Consider the following 21,175-nt stretch of genomic DNA (forward strand, 5'->3'; position numbering starts at 1 on the left):
CAGTCCAGAAAACCTGAAAGGAGACATAGCCTAATGGATTTGTCATTGTAATGGGTGTTGTTCGTAGTGGTATCACTGTTAATTGGATTGATAGAATATGTACTTGGAGAGGAAAATCAATATTGCCTGAAATTCAGTATAATTTGCTTTTCAGTTGAAAATGGAAAAATCCATCTGTTGCAATTTTCCTAATTTAGTTCAGTACAAGGAAAGATGCACTTTGGCCCATTGAAGGCACCACCCAGTGGATAACTTTGGTATCTTTTTAAAAAATGTGTCTCCAAGGTTTGTGGTTTCAGTAGCTTTTTGTTTCTCCCAAATAATGCAATGTCGTACAATATTTTGTTACAGCAAGAGAAGGATAAATTCACATGTATTATAACCATTAGTTATGATTAATTGCTTACGGAAGCTGTATTGCTTCTTGTATAGCCTATTGGATCATGTAGGATGGAAGAGTTTCAAATTTGAGACATTCATGTATATTTGCCTATTTCTAAGAGGTAAATTTATTCAATTGTTGGTTAGACCACCAGAAGAAGATGAGATTTTTTTTGTTGTTGCTTGGGTGAAACTTGAGTGATTGTTGGCCACTAGTTGCTTGAATTTCCATTGACATCAAGAGGATTGAATAAGTGGGAGGAGACAACTGAAAGGTAATAGTCTTGCATGCATTCAGCAGTAGTGGCCAAAAGCAATTTCCCCCCCCTAAATTGACACAAATTATCTAATTGGTAGGTTGAATCAAGTCAAGTTAACTTTATTTATTGTCACACCAACTCGCACAGTAGGACAAGATAACATTTCTCCAGGACCACAGAACATATTTACATAGATATAAGTTAGGAAAGCAGTTAACACATTAAAATGTTAAGGTATTAAGGTGTATACGCTGAAAGTCTATGGCACACTAAGAACATCTGTACTTGGAGTTTTGGAGATCAGGCTTGGGGAGGAAAAAAGCGGTTTTCCACTCTTGACATAAGGGCCTGAGTGCTTCAGTACCTCCTGCCAGATGGCAGAAGGGAGAACAGTTTACATGCGGGATGTGTCGAGTCTTTTACAATGTTTTTTTTTCCTTTCTGCCTGCATCGAGTGTTGTAGATGTCCTACTTGCTAGGAAGAGCTTCCCTAATGGTCTTTTCTGCTGACTTCACTATCTTCTGCAGGGACTTGAGGAGGTACAGCTTCCAAACCAGGCAGTGATACACTTGCATAAGATTATCTTAATACATCCACTGTAGAATATAGAGAGGATGGAGGGTGGGAGATGGACTTTCCTCAGCCTTCGCAGGAAGTAGAGGCACTGCTGGGCTTTCTTGGCTATGAAGCTGATGTTAAGGGATCAGGTGAGAATCTCCACCAGGTGCACTCCAAGGTACTTGATACTCTTGACAACCTCAACGGTAGAGCCATCACTGGTCAGGGGAGTGTGATTTCCCTGGGCTCTCCTGAAGTCGACAACCATCTCTTTTGTTTTTTTAATGTTAGATACAGGTTGTTTGCTCTGCACCAGTCTGTTAGTGCTTGCACTTTATCTCTGTACGCTGCCTCCTCATTCTTACTGATAAGGCCCACCACTGTTGTGGCACCAACGAACATAATGATGTGGTTCGAGTTGTGTTTGGCTGCACAATCGTGGGTCAGCGGAGTAAACAGCAGTGAACTAAGCACACAGCCCTGGAATCCCCCATGCACAGTGTCATGGCCTTGGAGGTCATGTTTCTGATCTGGACTTCTTGAAGTCTCCCTGACAGGAAGTCGAAAATCTAATTGCAGAGGGAGGTATTTAGACCCAGCAGGTCCAAATTTCTTTATCAAGTACTGATGTATGGTCATGTTGAATGCTGAACTGAAGTCAATAAACATCATTTGAACATACAAATCTTTATTTTCCAGGTGGGTCAGAACTAGATGTAGGGTGATGATAGCATCATCCGTGGAGTGCAAACTGCAGGGGGTCCAGTGAGGGGGAAGCATGTACTTGATGTGCCCCAAGATGAGCCTCTTGAAACACTTCATGACGATGGACATCAATGCGACAGGGCAATAATTGTTTAGGAAGGACACAGATGACTTCTTTGGCACAGGGACAATGAAAGGGGAATGATATCAGGAATAGGAACTTAAACAGCAGACCTCCAGCGACACATTATGGGTTGTGTCATATAAAATAAAACACTCCTAACTAGAGAAAGATTACATTGAGTTAGAAAGTAAACACAGATAAAGAGAATATATCATGCCATTAATAAAACTATTGAATAAATATCCTATATTTTAAAATAAAATCATAAATCCAGGTTTCAAACTGACAAATTAGTCTCTAGTTATTCCTATTATGTTATAGGAAACTTTAAAAGCATATTCAAGTCTTTGAACATTTTGCCTGCAATGGTAGCTAAAAATAGCCATCATTGAAATCTTTAACGTGATCGTCATATCAATGATATTTTCAAATCACTTATATTTTCATACATACTTATTTGTAACCCATGCAAGTTTTTGTGGTGTAGTTTCTTTTTATTGATTACAATGAATTTGTAGCCTGCTTAGCCAAAAGAGATAATTAGCTGGGTTTTATTTGGTTTCTCTTGATTAAACTCATGATGCTGCAACCATCCTTCTGCACATTCAAGGAACCGAGATGACATTATAAATGCTCGCTGTGTGGGAGTTTGGAGTTTGTGATCAGTCCGGGGAAGAAAGTGGAGATTGAAAACTTCATCATCAAAAAGTAGAATTAAAACAACTGGAGAATGCAATCTTTTTTCTGCCCGTCGACCCTTGACAAAATCCAGGAAATGTAGATCAGGAGTAACGTGGGGAGACTGCAAGGAAGGATTCTCTATGTCTTGATAAAAACAGAATTCCAGAACACCTCCTACTGTTCCAGTGCAGCCTTTCAATTTCAACTTTATGCCACATCTTTGGTTTCCTTTGAGAAGCCTCTATAGACGGAGCAAACATATTTAACCTTTGATTTTATCAGCTGCCACAGAGAAGAAGGAAACCTTTATCCTGTTTGACTGTGTTGGATTGAAGCCCAAGTCTTAGTGTTGAAATGACAGAAATCTAACACACTTTGCCACCAAGTCATGCTGTTTGTTCAAAATGAGCACATGCTGTAGAATCACTGATAGCTAAATGACATTTTTTTTTAACTGCTTTTTCCTTTTCAATTTTCCAGATGGGTTTTATTCAGATTAATGAAGAATTTATATTTATTGAACCGTTGAATCACACCATGGCTGTAACAGGATATGCGCACCGTGTATATAGAAGGAAACGATCTATGGATGAAAAATCTGCTGAAAAACAAGCATCACAGACTTTGTGTGGAATTTCTGCAGGTACTCTTCCAACAGAATCTTTAGGCTCTATTTGAATGTTTTCAGTGCTGTGTTGTACATCTGAAAGTCAACATAACTTTTCCATATGGTTTGCTCCTTCCTCGCCAAGAACGTGCAGTTTGCAATTTGACACTTCACGTATTTCGCTAACATGTTATTTTCTTGCTCTTTTAATGCAGGTGCCAAATGTTTTATTTTAAAAGGATTAATAATTCTGAGGTCTTAAGTAGAAGATGGTCATTTGAACATGTTAATGGTTCATTTACCAAGAGTAATTTCATCTGTTCACTTTTTTCTAACCATTTAGAAATGAGAGTCTATTTTAATTTTCAATACTTATCGGAACCAAGCTCCAAGTAGCATAGGTAAATAAATAAAGTTTGTTTGGATGAAACCAATCAAGTGCAACTAATAATTGTATCTTGTCATTGCATGGCATATATAGATGCTTCTATCGTGAATATAAACTTTACAATATTTATGATGTATACTGAGAAACCATTACAGTAGAGTGGATAATGTCCTTCATTAGCAAGCATTAATCACCCAAGTGGAACCTGATGACAGTTCTATTACCATTGCTTGATTTTTAATTCCAGATTTATTTAACTAGTGGAATTTAAATTCCCTGGCTACCTTGGTGAGATTTGAATATAAATTAGATTACACAGCTTTTCCTTCCTGGTCGGCAAAAGTTAATTCCCTGTTAATTCAGTTCTGATCATTTAAATCACTTCCATGGACCACTATCGCTGATGCAACAGGTCCATTGTTCTTCTGTAGAACAGACTGTGCTGCTCCTAGTACACTAGCCCTGCAGCCACCCTAAATTCTTTGCAGCTGTGTGGTTCCCCATGCACTGACGGCATTGGTTCTTGTGACCCTTTGGTGAGTTGCAGTGGGCTGAGTGTCACAAAAAAATGCAAAGTCAGTGCCTTGAAGATTTTGCACAATTAATGGGAAATTGGCAGGATCAATTTGGCAGCCTATTTTTACTGAATGAGACGTTTCACTTGTTAGCAAATTCAGCACCAAGTACATTTTGTCAGAGAAGTGATATGAATCTGATCCTAATTTCCTAGCAACTGATTAGATTAAAACGACCCACAAAAAGGGCGGCATGGTTAGCGCAGTGGTTTGCACAACACTACTGCAGCACCATGCCCTGGACTCAAATCCGGCCCTGTCTGTAATGAGTTTATATGTTCCCTTCGTGTCTGTGTGGGCTCCCTCTAGTTTTTTCCCACCCTTCAAAATGTACCATTTTGTACCCAAAATGTGGGTTGTAGGTTAATTGGGAAATTTAATTAGCATGGTGTTGTGGACCGAAAGGGCTTGTTACCGTGCTGTATGTCTAAATGTTTTAAATTATTTCAGCTTGTATTAAATCTCAAATTTGAATGCTGCATTTATGTTATCTATTAAATAATTAAAGTAATTAAAGAATGTAGAGTGTGATCTGAGATGAGAGAATGTGAGGACTTCAATGCCCTATTCCCAGTTCATGTGGGTTTGAAAATGAATAAGTTTAATCAGATCCATTGGCTTTGTTTTACTTAACTCGAATTTTTTTACTTCCACTATCTCAGGAATAGCAATTTCCTTTTCACGTTTTAATTCAAGAGCACAATGTGTGAATTAATTTGTTTGAATTTATGAGAGAATTGATAGGATAAGGTGTCTGGTGGAATTTCAAAAGTTATAGCCATGATCACTGAAGACAGAAAATTATTCCCATTGCTCTTCCTGGTATTTTGAATTAGCTGAAGTAGCTTGAGCAAAAATACATTTATTGAACTTGATATGAGTCTAGAGGACTCCAACATCTAGCAGCAATAGAAATTCACCAAGACAATGGTTACTTAAATAAAAATTGCTTTTAATTTTCTTTAAACATAATAACAAACTCAATTTTAAACTTATTACTATTAACTTAACCCCCTTCTAATTCTAAGTGAACATGTATGTAATGTGTCTATGTTTAGTGAAGTTCTTTGTTTCACTGTCCAATCGTTCACTCTTCACTTCTCCAAGTTCACCAGTATCAGGCAATTCTCATACTGTGCACCTAATTTAACATTTATGAATCTTCAGCAGGCTCTGGTGCTTAACGTTAAATGGTCACCACTCAGGAAGGTTCTTCTTGGTTTCACAGAGAAATTCATTGCTTATTCGACACACACAAACTGATTTCCTCCAATCAGTCACTTCAGTGTCTTGCCGAAGAAACTTGCCCCATCATAAGTTTTCCAAATGATAACCTCGACTTCCAGGTCATCACAGAGTTCCTCTTGTTTTCCTTTTTTTCAGGAGAAAGATTCTAGCCAGCCATCTCCTCTTGTATAGACGACAAGGGTTTTGAAAAGGCTGAACTCAAAACTCACAACCCGTCTTCAAAATGGGGTTTTCAACAAGCCTGCCAGCTTGCTACTTCGCAGCCTCAACTGCTACTGTAGAACTGACTTCTCTCTTTCTCTCCTAAAGAGAAGAATCATTTGACTTCTTACAGGGTTCAGAACCCAATCTTTGAAACATCTTATCAGTATTTGAGGCTGGACTTTATTGCTATACACACTAGATCAGCATTCTTCATTGCTTCTGCAAAGTTAACTGGAGCCTCAAAGTCTAGCTTCGGTAAAGGCCTTGCATTTTAAATGAGATGCCTTTTGTGAAGTGTAACCTACTAAACCCCCACAATCTATCTTTCAATTACATATTTTACCCTTAACTATTATAATATTCCCCATAACAAACTTACCAAGGACTTCAATGCATCAAAGTATATTGAGCATCTGAAGTGAGAAGTTGAAAATACTGAAGATCTGTATTGTAACAATATGTCTCCTATTTAATAACTTTGTTAATTGCTGTAAATGAGCACCTCTTCATCATAAGAAACTTAGTTTAAATATAATTACTTCTGGGTTAATTTATTGATCGATTTATACACAGAAATGACCATTGGAGTGGACATTGACTCAATTTTTAAAATCTTGATTTTACATGCTTTGCTGCTATTGTTCACAATATTCTTTCATAGCTTTGTACATCCTTTAATGAAAGCAATAACTATAATAAAATTGTATGTGTCTATTTACAATGCCAACTCAGGAACCAAAGAATGATGGCGGAAGACCAGAACACAAATCCTTTGTTGTGCACACCAGTCATGACATTAATTCACCACTGAATGTTATGTGAGAAATATTTATCAGGGCATAATAACTATTTTAGATGAGCATTTCTTGTCCTGTTAATGTCTATTACCAAATGATATCAGAACCTCCATATTAGAAAATGACATTTTCTATTGCAAAAATTAATGAAGATGTAATATATTTTATTTAAACCATTTTAGTGCAAATCTGAACTGTCCCATTTTTGCACGATTGCGCCTCGTAAATTTGATTGATATTTTTCAAACTATTTTTTGTAGAAACTAGCCATCTGTCTGGCATACATTAAGCAGAAGAAGGTATTAAAGACCAAAAGGGTGTGTTCAACTGCAAAGGATTCATAATTATTTTAAGCACAAGTAAAAATTGATAACTGTCAGTGATTTGTCTCCCTCCTTCTCTTTCCTACTTCACCTGCTGTAACTGACATCAATTTATCTGTGGAATTGTCACTATTTTTTTTCCTTAAAATTCTTGATTTGACAAAGTGAAGGTGAGCAGAGACTTTTTTTTTCTGAACTTTAAACTATTGTGTGGTAAAGTCAGGCCAACAAATGAAAACAGTTCATTTGACCTGATAAAATTGTGATTTAGACTCTAATGGATTTTCATCAGTCTTTCCATGAAAGTTATACCTGCATTTCTACAAGTGAATTGTTTGTCTTTTTATTTATTGTATAGGTGGTAAGACTATTGTTACTTTTGAAATGTAGGTTGATTTAGGTGATTGTTTACTGATGCTTTAAATAAAGGGAGTTTCAATTTGCTATATAATCATAGAACATTAAAGCACAGAAAAACAGGTGCTTCAGCCTTCTAATCTGTGCTGTGCTAGTCTCTGCTCTGCCTAGCCCTAGTCCCATATGCACCCATTCCATATCCCTCTAAGCCCCTCCCATCTATATACTTGTCCAAATTGTTCTTAAATGTTAAAAATTGAGCCCGCATTCACTACTTTAGCTTATTCCATGCTCCCACTACTCTCTGTGTGAGCAAATTCCCCCCAATGTTCCCTCTAAACTTCTCCGCTTTTACCTTTTAAATTTAGACATACAGCACTGTCACAGGACATTTTGGCCCATGAGTCTGTGCCTTCCAATTCACACTCCACACTCTCTGGCATCTCCCATAAAACCAATGTTGAATCCAGTTTACTACCTCACCATGAATAATGGGTGTTGAACCTTCCTGACTAACCTGCCAAGTATGACCTTGTCAAAAGTCTTTAGTAACTCCATGCAGGCAACATCCACAGCCTTTCCTTCATCAACTTTCTTGGTAACCTCCTCGAAAAAATCTATAAGATTTTTAAAACATGACTTACCACTCACAAGGCCATGTTGACTATCCCTAATCAGTCCCTGGCTATTCAAATACTTGTATATCCAATCTCTTAGAACACATTCCAATAACCTACTGACTCCTGATGTCAGGCTCATCAACCTAAAATTCCTTGGTTATTCTGAGCCTTTTTTTAAATAATGGGACAATATGAGCTACCCTCCAATCCTCTGGCACATCATTTATGGCTAAGGACATTTTAAATATATCTACTAGGGCCCCTGCAATTTCTACGTTAGTCTCCTCAAGGTCTGAGGGAGTACCATACCAGCCCCAGGCAATTTATCTTCCTTTATTCATTTTCAGACAGTGCGCACCTCTTCCTCTTAATCTGGAAAATGTTCTATGACCTTACTGCTTGTTTGCCTCACTTCCCTAAACTGTGTTCCAGTTTCCTGAGTAAATATAGATGCAAAAAACCCATTGAAGACACCCTCCTCCCCCCCCCCCCCCACCACATCTCTCCTGGTTCCATACGTGGCTGACCACTTTGATCTTCAAGAGGACCTGTCTTGGGTAAACTTATACCTCTCATTTTGTTTGTTTTAGATTGGTCACAGTGTTTGAGCTACTGAAAGAAAATAGACACACACACTGAGAGCAGTTCAGTTTATACAAATTATTATTACAAATTCTAAAGCTGATTTCAAACTACAATATGCAAGTCCTTCCCAACTATACTTATCAACGCTTGGACTGGTCCCAACTGCCGAAGCGATGCAATGACTGCACACTTGTAGTAGGTTGTCAGGGCACCGGTAGCAGCTTCTCCAGCTCTCCCTACTGGGACGTTGGCTGGATTCTAGAAGTTCTTCTTCTTGCTGAGAGATGTTGCCACCTCTCGGAGAGTCTCAAACTTCAGCAGCGGGACCATGGCTTATATTACCCAAAATCTGCTTACCCAAGCACCTATTCCCAGCACAGCAAGAAAGATAAGCGAGCAAGCTAGCATGCTAGGCTTCTATCGAATAACATAATTTTCAGCTTATCACTTTGAATACAATGGTTTATTTTGCATCAAGGCTAGGCCTCTGGAGGAGTCATGTGATGGAGTAGTGGCCGGTCAAGGAACTCCAGCCTTCTCCGGAAAAGTTTTAAAAAAAATACACAAACACAAAGGTACAAGAATAAAAATTAAAACAAAGTAAAAGTAAAGGTGGGAAAAAAATGGCAGCGAAGAGAGAAAAGTCGAAAGCAACGGGAAGAAAAGAAGAAGAAAGAACGTCGGAAGAAGAAGGTGAAGGCCTTACCTGTCCGAGGAGGCCCGCCACGGAGAGAGAAGCCCGCTCCCTAAGGTCAGTGGAAGTCCCGAGCTGGGACTACAAAAATGGCTCGCGGAGCCAAGTAAAAGTGCGCAACCGCGCATGAAAAAAAAACACACTGACGGGAGGGGGGAACAGCTGAGGAGTCGATCTCCACAGCTGAGGATGACAGCTACAACACAGCAACAGGAAGAGAACATAGAAAACAACGAGAACAAGAAAGAAGAGAGTAAAAAGAAAACAAGGAAAAAACAGATGACCAACCCAGAGGAAGAAGAAGAAGAACATAGAGAAATGGAAGAAGAAGGGAAAGGCAAGACAATGGATATATTTTTTTGAAGAATATATGGAATCAGTAAAAGAATGGCAATTACAAGAATTTAGTGAAATAAAAAGAAGAATTAAAAGTGCAGAAGAAAAAATGAATAGAATAGAGATAGTCATGTCAGATATAGGAAAAAGAGTGGATAATGTGGAAGAACGAGAAACAATCGTAGAAATGGAAGTAGAGGACTTAAAAGAGAAATTAGAAGAATCTAATAAAAAAGTTAAAGAGGCACAAGAGCTGTTAGCTCAGAAGATAGATATAATGGAAAACTATAATAGAAGAAATAATATAAAGATAGTGGGCCTTAAGGAAGATGAAGAAGGCAAGAATATGAGAGAATTTATAAAAGATTGGATCCCCAGGGTCCTAGGAAGACCAGAATTACAGGAAGAAATGGAAATAGAAAGGGCACATAGAACATTAGCCCCGAAACCACAGCCACAGCAAAAACCAAGATCCATTTTAGTAAAATTCTTAAGATATACAACAAGAGAAAATATATTGGAGAAAGCAATGAAGAAAATAAGAGAAGACAAAAAGCCACTGGAATACAAAGGTCAAAAATTTTTTTCTATCCAGACATAAGTTTTGAACTCCTGAAGAAGAGAAAGGAGTTTAATACAGCAAAAACGATCCTATGGAAAAAAGGATATAAATTTATGTTAAAGTACCCAGCGGTACTTAAAATAGTTATTCCAGGGCAGCAAAACAGACTATCTCGGATCCGGAGGAAGCACGAAAATTTGCAGAACAACTACAAAACAGGCAGAGAGATGAAGACATGTAACGAGAGTAAAAATGACCACGAACTATATGTATGTGTGTATATAGGTATATATATATATATATATATATATATTTTATTTATAGGTGTGTATGTATATATGTGTGTACATGAGTGTATCCGTATTTAGAGGAAAATATATAGAGTATAGATAAGAATTAATAAGGGAATGAAAGGGAACAGAGGAAGTAAGGAGGAAATTAAAAGAGTGACCTTTGTTATATATGAAAATTGAAATCTTTTCTGGGGGGGCTGGGTGGGGAGGAGTTACGGTCACTGCGAAATCAGTTGACGCTTGCGAGTGAATTCGCAAATCCAAATGGAGAGGGGAGATGTGGTTGCCCGACAAGGGATAAAGGGCAACTCAGGAAGGGGAGGGGATAATGGGGTTAAAGAAATTTTAGATAGGAGAATAAGGGAAATGTTTGATGTTTTAGAAATGTTGTCTTATAAAAGTGTTCAAAACAAGAAAGCAGAAATGGATAAGAAGGAAAGGTGGTGATGAGGAAATGGAAAGGGAAGATAAACAAAGTATGAAATGGCTACGTTGAACTATATGACTTTAAATATTAACGGAATACATAACCAAATCAAAAGGAAGAAACTGCTAAATTTACTGAAAAAAGAAAAAAAAATTGATATAGCATTCGTGCAAGAAACACATTTAACTGAAATGGAGCATAAGAAATTAAAGAGAGATTGGGTAGGACATGTAACAGCAGCGTCATATAATTCAAAAGCTAGAGGAGTAGCTATATTAATCAGTAAAAATTTACCAATTAAAATAGAAGAGGAAATAATAGATCCAGCAGGGAGATATGTAATGATAAAATGTCAGATATATTCGGAGTTTTGGAATTAACTCAATGTATATTCACCTAACGAAGAAGATCAAAAATTTATGCAAGATATTTTTTTGAAGATAGCAGACACGCAAGGGAACATACTAATAGGAGGGGATTTCAACCTTAATTTGGATTCAAACATGGATAAAACTGGGAAAAAAATTAACAGAAAGAACAAAGTAACCAAATTTATAATTAAATCGATGCAAGAAATGCAACTTTTGGATATATGGAGGAAACAACACCCAAAGGAAAAGGAATATTCATATTATTTGGGTAGACATAAAACATACTCAAGAATAGACCTATTCCTGTTATCAGCTCGTATGCAAGACAGAGTAAGAAAAACAGAATATAAAGCTAGAATATTATCGGACCATTCACCCCTGATATTGACAATAGAGTTAGAGGACATCCCTCCAAGAATGTATAGATGGAGATTAAACTCCATGCTACTTAAAAGGCAGGATTTTAGAGAATTAATTGAAAGACAAATTAAAATGTACTTTGAAATAAATACGGAATCAGTGAAAGATAAGTTTATATTATGGGATGCAATGAAAGCGTTCATCAGAGGGCAAATAATAAGTTATGTAACCAAGATGAAGAAGGACTACAGTCAGGAAACAGAGCAGTTGGAAAGGGAAATAGTAAATATAGAAAAAGAATTAGCAATGAAGGAAGACACAACTAAAAGAAGAGAATTGGCAGATAAAAAAATAAAATATGAAACACTACAAACATATAAGGTGGAGAAGAACATAATGAAGACAAAACAGAAATATTATGAACTAGGAGAAAAAACGCACAAAATTCTAGCATGGCAGCTTAAGACAGAACGAACTGAGAGAATGGTATTGGCATCAAGGAAAAAAGACAAACAAATCACATATAATCCAACGGAGATTAATGAAAACTTTAGAGAATTCTATGAACAATTATACCAAACTGAAAACGAAGGGAAAGAAGACAAAATAGATGAATTTTTAACTAAAATTGAACTACCAAAATTACAAATAGAGGAACAAAATAAATTAACAGAGCTATTTGAAATAGTAGAAATACAAGAGATAATTAAAAAACTACCAAATAATAAAACACCAGGAGAGGATGGATTCCCAATAGAATTCTATAAAACATTTAAAGATTTATTAATTCCTCCCCTCCTGGAAGTAATCAACCAGATTGACAAAACACAAAGCTTACCAGATTCATCAAAACAGCAATAATTACAGTAATACCAAAGACAGGGAAAGATCCACTCGCACCAGCGTCATATAGACCAATATCTTTACTTAACACAGATTATAAGATAATAGCTAAACTATTAGCAAACAGATTAGCCGACTATGTACCTAAAATAGTAAATCTAGACCAAACTGGATTTATTAAAAAAAGACGAACAACAGACAATATTTGTAAATTTATTAACTTAATTCATGCAGTAGAAGGGAATAAAGCTCCAACAGTAGCAGTTGCTTTAGACGCAGAGAAGGCCTTTGACAGAGTAGAATGGAATTATTTATTCAAAGTATTACAAAAATTCAGTTTACCAGAGAAATATATTAATTGGATTAAAGCATTATATAAGGGGCCAATGGCGAAAGTGATAGTAAATGGATATATATCAAAGCAATTTAACTTAAGCAGATCAACAAGGCAGGGATGCCCACTATCACCCTTATTGTTCGCGTTAGCTATAGAACCACTAGCAGAATTGATAAGAACAGAAAATAAAATAAAAGGGATAAAAATAAAAGACAAGGAATATAAAATCAGTTTATTTGCAGATGACGTTAAAGTATACTTAACAGAACCAAAATTATCAATAAAAGAATTACATAAGAAATTGAAGGAATACAGAGAAGTGTCGGGTTACAAGATCAACGCAAATAAAAGTGAAGCAATGAATAATGCGGATTTCTCAAAATTTAAGAAAGAATCACCATTTAGATGGCAAATGCAAGCAATACGATACCTAGGTATACAAATAAATAAAAACCTCGGCCATCTATATAAACTCAATTATTATCCACTAATGAAAAAATTACAGGACGACTTAGAGTATTGGAAAGACTTACCACTAACACTAATAGGAAGGATAAACTGTATTAAAATGAGCATTTTCCCAAGGATACAATACCTATTTCAGGCATTGCCAATACACTTGATGGAGAAATTCTTCAAGGAGTTAAAGAAAATAATAAGGAAATTTTTATGGAAAGGGGGGAAACCGAGGATAGCACTAGATAAATTAACAGAATGGTAAACATGGAGGCTTACAACTGCCAAACTTTAAAAATTATTATAGAGCCGCTCAATTAAGATACTTATCAGATTTTTATCAAACAAGGGACATGCCAGATTGGACTAGATTAGAACTAGATAAAATAGGGGAGAAGATACCTGAACATATATTATATAAATGGGATGAAAAATTGGTACAATGTAGGAATTCTCCAGTATTACATCATCTGCTCAATATTTGGAAGAAGATTCATGTAGAAAGGAATAAAACAAATTACCAATTACCAAAACTATTACTGACGCAAAATCAGTTAATCTCTTTTACAATAGATAAACTTTCCTTTAGAGAATGGGAGAAAAAAGGGATCAAAAGAATAGAAAATTGTTTTTCAGGAAATAAATTACTATCCTTTGAACAAATGAAGAATAAATATAATATAACTCAAGATACAGTGTTAGCATACTACCAACTGAAATCCTACTTTAAGGAAAAATTGGGAAGCAGTCTGAGGTTACCAGAGGGAAGTAATTTTGAATATGTGATTACAGATACAATGATAATCAAAAAATTTATAACAAATATGTATATTAAACTGCAAGAAAAGGAGAATGAGGAAACAAGTGGTAAAACTAAACAAAAATGGGAACAAGATTTAAACATAAAGATAAAGAAGGAAACATGGGAGAAGTTATGCTCTGGAACTATGAGAAATACAATAAATACAATATAACTGGATACACAGACTATGCATTACACCTCAAAAGTTAAATAAATGGGACCCAACAGTATCTGACAGATGTTTTCATTGTAAAAAAGAAATGGGAACAACAATTCATGCAATCTGGACGTGTGAGAAAGTGAAAAAATGTTGGGAAGATCTAAACCAGATATTAAATAAAATTACAGAAAGCAATATACCAAAAAACCCAGAGATCTTCCTCCTAAGTAACATAAAAAACAAAGAATTTGGACTTGATTTGGATGGTGCACAAAAAAGATTTGTTAGGATAGCCCTAGCCGTAGCAAAAAAATGTATTATGTCAGCCTGAAAATTAGAAAATAACTTGAGAATACAACAATGGTATATAGAAATGAATAAATGTATTCCATTATAAAAAATAACATATAATTTAAGAAATAATATTGCAATATTTGAACAAATATGGGAGCCATACATGAAACACAATAGAGAAAACCTACCGGGGACATCTGCCACCTAAAATGACAGAAGGAGAAGGAAATGAAAAGAATTGACTCAGTGGAACTTTTTGTTTATTTTTATTGAGTGATAACATTGTTTGACTGGTTTAATGTATCTTAAATTCTGTATTTTAAATGAATGGGAGGGGAGGTAGGGAGGGTGGGATGGGAAGAGGGGGGGGGGAGAAAACGACACTGTATATATTTGAAAAGGAAAATGTATGTATCTTGATCAATGTGGTTTATGGTGTGAAAAATAAAAAATAAAAAAAAAAGGCTAGGCCTCCGACAGTCTGTGACCAAAACAAGCAGGAAGATTAAATGTTCTTGGTACACAGATGTCCTTTTGTCAGATAACTGCATCTCTGGCCCCTCGGTGGAATTTAGCTTATGTCTGCTGATTCTAAAACACAAGCAGGTTCTCAGATTTGTAGAAGCAAAGGCTGAAAAAGTAAAAAACACGATTTAAATATTCCATTACAGGACCTTACTATCCTTTTGCTCTTAATGTACCTGTAGAAGCCTTAGGATTTTCCTTCACCTTGTCTATCAAGCTCATGTCTTCTTTTTGCCCTCCTAATTTCTCTTTTAAGTTTATTCCTTCATTTAAAAAAAAACTCAAATGCCTAATTTGCTGCTTGTTTCCTATATATGCTGTACACCTCTCTCTTCTTAACCAGATCCACAATATCCTTCAAAAATCAAGGTTCATTATGCCTTTTAACTTTGTCTTTAATCCTTACAAGAACGTACAAACACTGCACTCTCAAAATTTCATATTTGAAGGCCTTCCATTTACTTAGCACATCCTTGCCAGAAAACAACCAGCACAATCCTCACTTTTTTTTAGATTCTTTCTCATTTCCCCAAAATTGGCCTTTCTCCAATTTAGAACCTCAACCCAAGGACCTGACCTATCCTCCTTTGTAATTGTTCCGCTACATGTGCTTCTGCAACTTGACCTGTCTCCTTTCCTAATTGGAGACCTGTTATTGCACTTCCCCTTGTTTTTACCTCATATATTGATTTAGAAAACATTTCTGGACACAGTTGACAAACTCTAACCCATCCAGTCCTTTTACAGTATGAGAGTCCAAGTCAATATGTGGCAAGTTAAAATCACCTACTATCACAACTTTGTTTCCTGCAGCTCTTTGCTGTCTCTTTACTGACTTGCTCCTCCAAATCTCACTGAATATTGGCTGGTCTATAATACACCCCCATTAATATGGTCATACCTTTTGCATTTCTCAGTCCACCCATATAGCCTCAGTACATGAGCTCTCTAGTCTCTCCTGTCTGAGCACAGCTGTGATATTTTTCCCTGATGAGCAATGCCATTCCTCCCCCTTTCATTCCTCCCACTACCTCATCTCAAACAATGGAACCCTAGAATATTGAGCTGCCCATCCTTCTTCTCCTGCAACCATTTCACTGATAGCCACAATATCATAATTCCATATGCTAATCCATGGTGTAAGCTTGTCTGCCTTTCCCACAATATTTCTTGCATTGAAATATGTGCACCTGAGAGTATTATTTCCTTCATGCACAACCCTTTGATTTATTAGCAGCTTTAACATAATGTTCTTCCTCCTCTACTCCACAATCTGCTCTGGCATTCTAGTTCTCAGCCCCCTGCAAATCAAGGGTAAAACCCCTGGCAAAGCACTAGCAAATCTTCTAGCCCCCTTCCAGTTCAAGCTCTTGGCCCTATCAGTCACCAGGTTCAAAACAAAATGTTAAATCTCCTGGTATAGACTAATTCAGTCTGTTGTAATGACTCATTTAGAATTCACTGATACTAGAGCACTTAAGGAAAATAATCAATTGAATTCCTCAGTACCTTTGATTGATTTGATGGGAATGGCACTAATCACTTTGGTGCTTTTACCTCTTATTTCACACCATAAAGCTGTAAATAATTGTACCGCAATGCAAGTGCTCTTCCAGGGTCAATGTCTGAACTGATGTATCCTTTGAAAGATTTGAGATCAAAAATAGAGGCAGGTAGTCTAGGGCAGTGTTGACAGTGGTAAAACGCACACTGAAAAACTGGAGGAACTTGACTGGTCTTTTCGACATCCATAAAAAGCAAAGATATATTGTCGATGTTTCAGGCCTGAGCCCTTCTTCGAGGAATAAGCAAAATGAGAGCATGACAGTTGACAGTGTGCTGCATTGTCAGAATTGTTATCTCTCGCATGAGATGCAAGGCTAAGGTGAGGCGGCTTGTGCTCTTTGATGTTAACATAACACTATTTTTCAAAGATACATTTGTTCTGTTGACAACTTTATTTTTAGCTTCCAGAGTCAATCGATCACTTCTTTTTAATGTCAGGAAGGAGAGCAAAATGACCTAGGCCACAAATTATCTCATTGCAGCTGCTAACATCTACTTGTTATCAGGTGGTCTCGTACGAAGGCAGTATTTTAGCTGCCAACTGTTGCTATAAACTCTGGAAGTCCTGCTGGGATGGCAAATGAACTACTGACTTTTGCTATTAGGTTACATTCTAATACTTATGTAAAGTGCTTTGAATTAAATTCCAATTTCAAAAAATAAAACTTTTTATTTGTTATTACCACTGTCGTATCACCAATAACTTTCATTGTTTTATAGATCAAAGAAAACCCAAAACCAAAAGGCAACTGGACAGAGGAAGAGATCGAAGATACACATACAAATTATCTCCTGATTACAATGTCGAGACTCTAGTTGTTGCTGACACAGCAATGGTTAACTATCATGGAGCTGACGCTGTCAGGAGATTTATCCTGACCGTGATGAATATGGTGAGAATAAATTACAGCCCATTCTTTTGAATTATAGCTATATAAGGCATTGTTTAAAAAAACTACTGAACTATAAAAAGGGCCACAAGATTAAGTTTTAAATTTGCTTCAACGTGACTTTTGGTGACTTCCAATTTCATTTTCAACCAGTATTTTTGAGTCAGTGATTAAAACTTAAACCCCTTACTCCTCAGGCCAGATTTGATGTCCTTTGTAAATAATATAAAATGTTCGACAAGCTATTAGTTCCTGATTTTTTTTTATAAAGGATTGCGAACTTTCTTAAGAAAGCATTTGAATTTTTGAAGGAATTTGTTTGTTGATGAGATAGTACCAACATGACTCGAGAGGAGAGGTTAGGACAATAACTATTTACTACTATCTACAGGTAAGTTGGAGCTCTGCACATGGTGGCCGTACCGCGCTTGGACTCCGCTGAACTCTAGCCCACCAATCCAAAGCTCGTGCATTTGCAGACTGCTACCATGAGTATGGTGGCAGCGGCTGGTCTACATCCCCTTTCTTTAGTAACCCCCAATGTAACACTGTTCACAATTTAACATTACACCATGAACACAACCAACGTGGATCAGTATTTGTACTTGGAGTTCAGTTTACAGATCCACCCAGAGTGCATCTTGTGTTAGCCCTCTGTGGAGGTAGAGGGCTGTGGCACCTCAACCTGAGAATCTGCACTGTCCATTATCTCATGTGTGGCTACTGAAGGAGCACCACTGTCTTTAGGCTCAAGTCCTGTGTTCTGGTATACAGCCTTGACAGGATCATGTTGAAGTGGGGCTAGCTCTTTACAGAAAGGATGGTGTCATCAGTTTCTCCTGTACACTTTCCCTTCCGATTCGACCAGGTATGACCTCGGCTCCTGGCAGCTTTCTTCAACCATATCAGTCCTATCATAGCCCTGCAGTGTTTGCATCCTGACAACTTGTCCCTCTGTCAAAAGCTCGAGCGGTTGGCTCGCCTTGTCGTAGCACTCCTTCTGCCACAGATTTTCAGCTGGGCTTTGATCTCCTGTGGAGATCAGTTAAGTCTCCAGAAGCTCCCTTGCCACAGGTAAGGTCATGCGTGTCTTTCTCAACATCAGTCTCTGCATCAGAAACTCAAGTGTGGCGTCATGAGAGATGTTCCTCAGGTTAAGCAGATTAAGAAATAAGTGTTTTCTCCCTTTAGGACTTTTCCAAGAGCTATTTTGGACTTCTTACACCTCTCTCAGCCAACCCATTAGACTGTGGATATTCCAGGCTGCTGGTTATTGATGCGAGTGAAGTCCCACTATACTGCAAAATCCTTAAGGTTTTGGCTTGTAAACGGTCTGCCGTTATCTGATAACAGGGTGTGTGGTGCTGCATGCACCTTTTCAACTTGGTGATGACTGTTGTGGAAGTAGCATCATGAACAGGCCTATTTCATGCCACCCAAAATACAAATCAACCACACTAGGTATTGCTGACATCGCCACTCAAAAATGTCAGTTGCCACAGTTGACAAGTAAGTCTGGAACTGGATGGTTCCTTCTGCTGGTGTGGTTTAGTGCTGTTGTACACTGAGCAAGCTTGCAACTCTTGTTCGATGTTCTTGGTCATCCCAGGCCAAAAAATCTATGTCCCACACCCTCCATTTTCTTGCCTCTGAACCTGGATGCCCTCTGCGCAGGATGTTTACATACGTCTTCTGCAACGAGTTGGGAATCACAGCTCTCTGACCTTACATTATGATCCCTTCCTCGATGAGCAGCTCATCACGGAATGGGAAGTAGGGATGCACTGCTGGTGGCAGACTGCACTGCTTGGTCGGCCAACCACCCTTGATGAAAGTGCCAAGGGTCTTTAAAGTAGAAACCTCTACCATGTGTCTTTTTAGCTCCTCCAGGGATACAAGGATATGTGAGTGAATGTCATTACATCACAATTGTCTTCCTCCTCAACCTGTTGGACAATGGAATCTCTGGGGGCACGAAATAGCATGTCGGCTCAGTTCATCTCTTTTCCGCACTTGTATACTCAGGTGATATTGTATTTCTGAAGCCTGAGCATCATCCTCTGTAACTTCACTGGTGCTGAGTGTATGGGCTTCTTCAGTATTGATACCAGGGATTGGTGATCAGTGTCTATGGTCACTGGCTTATCGCAGATGTAGTCATTAAACTTGGAACAGGCAAAAACCACCACCAACAATTCTTTTTTGATTTGCGTGTACTTGGTCTCAGTATCAGTGAGTGACCTCAAAGCATAGGCCACTTGCTTTCCATCCTGCAAGCATGCCACACCGAGCCCATACTGCGAAGTGTAACTGGTTAGTATTACTGGCTTTTGGACGTCATAATACTGGTGGGAATGACGTGCTTCTTTAAAGTGTCAAATGCATTCTGTTGCTGCTCATGCTAAGTCCACTCCACGTCCTTAGGCGTAAGCTGTTTCAGTGGAGCCATCAGTTTATTTGAGTTCGGGATGAACTTGCCCAGGTGGTTAACCATACAGAGAAACCTCTGTAGGGCTGCAACGTACTCCAGCACCGACATCTCACTGATTGCCTTCATTTTCAAGGGGTCAGCTTTCAGACTTTCGCTGGTAAAAACATGGACAATGTAGCTGACCAGCTGGAACCTGCGCTTGAGGGGGTTGAGCTTCAGGTTCACTTTTCTGGCATCGTCAAGCACTTTCTTTAAATTGGCATCGTGTTCCTCTATGTTCTTGTTGCCCATGAGTGTCATCGACTATGATGGCACGGGCAAAAAATCTGTTCCATGGATCTCTGGAACACTTGACAGGTCGAATTAATTCCAAAAGGTATTCACAGAAATCTGTATTGGAACAAAGTGCTGAATTTGGACAATAATGATGATTTGTGGTCGAGTGTGATCTGCCAAAATGAGTTCTTGGCACCTAGGACTGAGAATGTGGTTGTGCCAGCCATTTGTGCAGCAACTTCTTCCATGGTGCGCATTGGATGGTGTGGTCTCTTTGGGGCTGTGTTGAGGTCCTGTGGGTTAATGCATATCCAGATTTCTTGCCTGTCTTTCTTACCATGGAGGACACCCATTTGTTCAGCTCTGAAACCAGAGCCAACTCCTGCATTCTGTCCAGTTTGGCCTTGACTTTGTCTTTCATGGTCAAAGATATGCGAAGTGCTGGTTGAACCACAGGTCTTACTTCCTGGTCGAGCCTCATGGAATACATTACTGGCAGCCTCCCAAGCTCATCTGAGAAGAGATCACTGTATTCTGAGAAAGTTTTCTGTGACAAATCATATTTGGAGGGGAAAACTTGGTGAACATCTCTACTAAATGAAATGAGTCCCATGTCCATACATGTACTTAGGCCAAAAAGAGACAGAACATCCTCAAGGACAATGAAGAACATCTATAAATGTAATTGTCCTTGTAGGTAGCACTGCAACTTCACCACACCAATGGTTTTGATCTTGCTGCCCCCGTTTGCCACTAGACTTGTTGACTTGATACATGGCTTGATGTGTTCCCTTTTTCTTAGTCAACTGAATGTCTTCTCTTACATGATGTTGCACTTGGCTCCTGTGTCAACCTTCATTTCCACTACTTTGCCATTGAACTTTATGGTTATGAAAGCTTCTTTGTTTCCCCTAATCCATGTCTTTGCTGAGTCCACTGTCATCTGCCATGTCGGCCCATTTATGAAATATGTTTCTTCTGTGTTGCTTGCATCCTGTTCAGGCTCTAGTTGGTCAATCATCCTTCTAGGTCTGGACTTAATATTGATCTGGTGTCTGGATCTGCAGCATCTTTTGAAATGGTTCCATTTCTGCAGGGTCGACTCTGCTGAATAAAAGCTGGACATACTTCCTTTCTT

General features: G+C 38.0%; 1 protein-coding gene across 1 annotated transcript in view; it reads left to right on the forward strand.

Annotated features, from left to right (window-relative positions):
• LOC138735984 (A disintegrin and metalloproteinase with thrombospondin motifs 19-like) overlaps positions 1-21,175 on the forward strand; it is a 377,361-nt gene that overhangs the window by 20,843 nt on the left and 335,343 nt on the right. Inside the window, exons 3-4 of the mRNA XM_069885117.1 lie at positions 3,191-3,353; positions 17,161-17,333. Coding sequence (XP_069741218.1) covers positions 3,191-3,353; positions 17,161-17,333 — 336 coding nt within the window. The remainder of the gene's footprint in view (positions 1-3,190; positions 3,354-17,160; positions 17,334-21,175) is intronic.

Source organism: Narcine bancroftii, chromosome 1, assembly GCF_036971445.1.
Source record: "Narcine bancroftii isolate sNarBan1 chromosome 1, sNarBan1.hap1, whole genome shotgun sequence".
In the NCBI taxonomy this organism is placed as follows: domain Eukaryota; kingdom Metazoa; phylum Chordata; class Chondrichthyes; order Torpediniformes; family Narcinidae; genus Narcine; species Narcine bancroftii.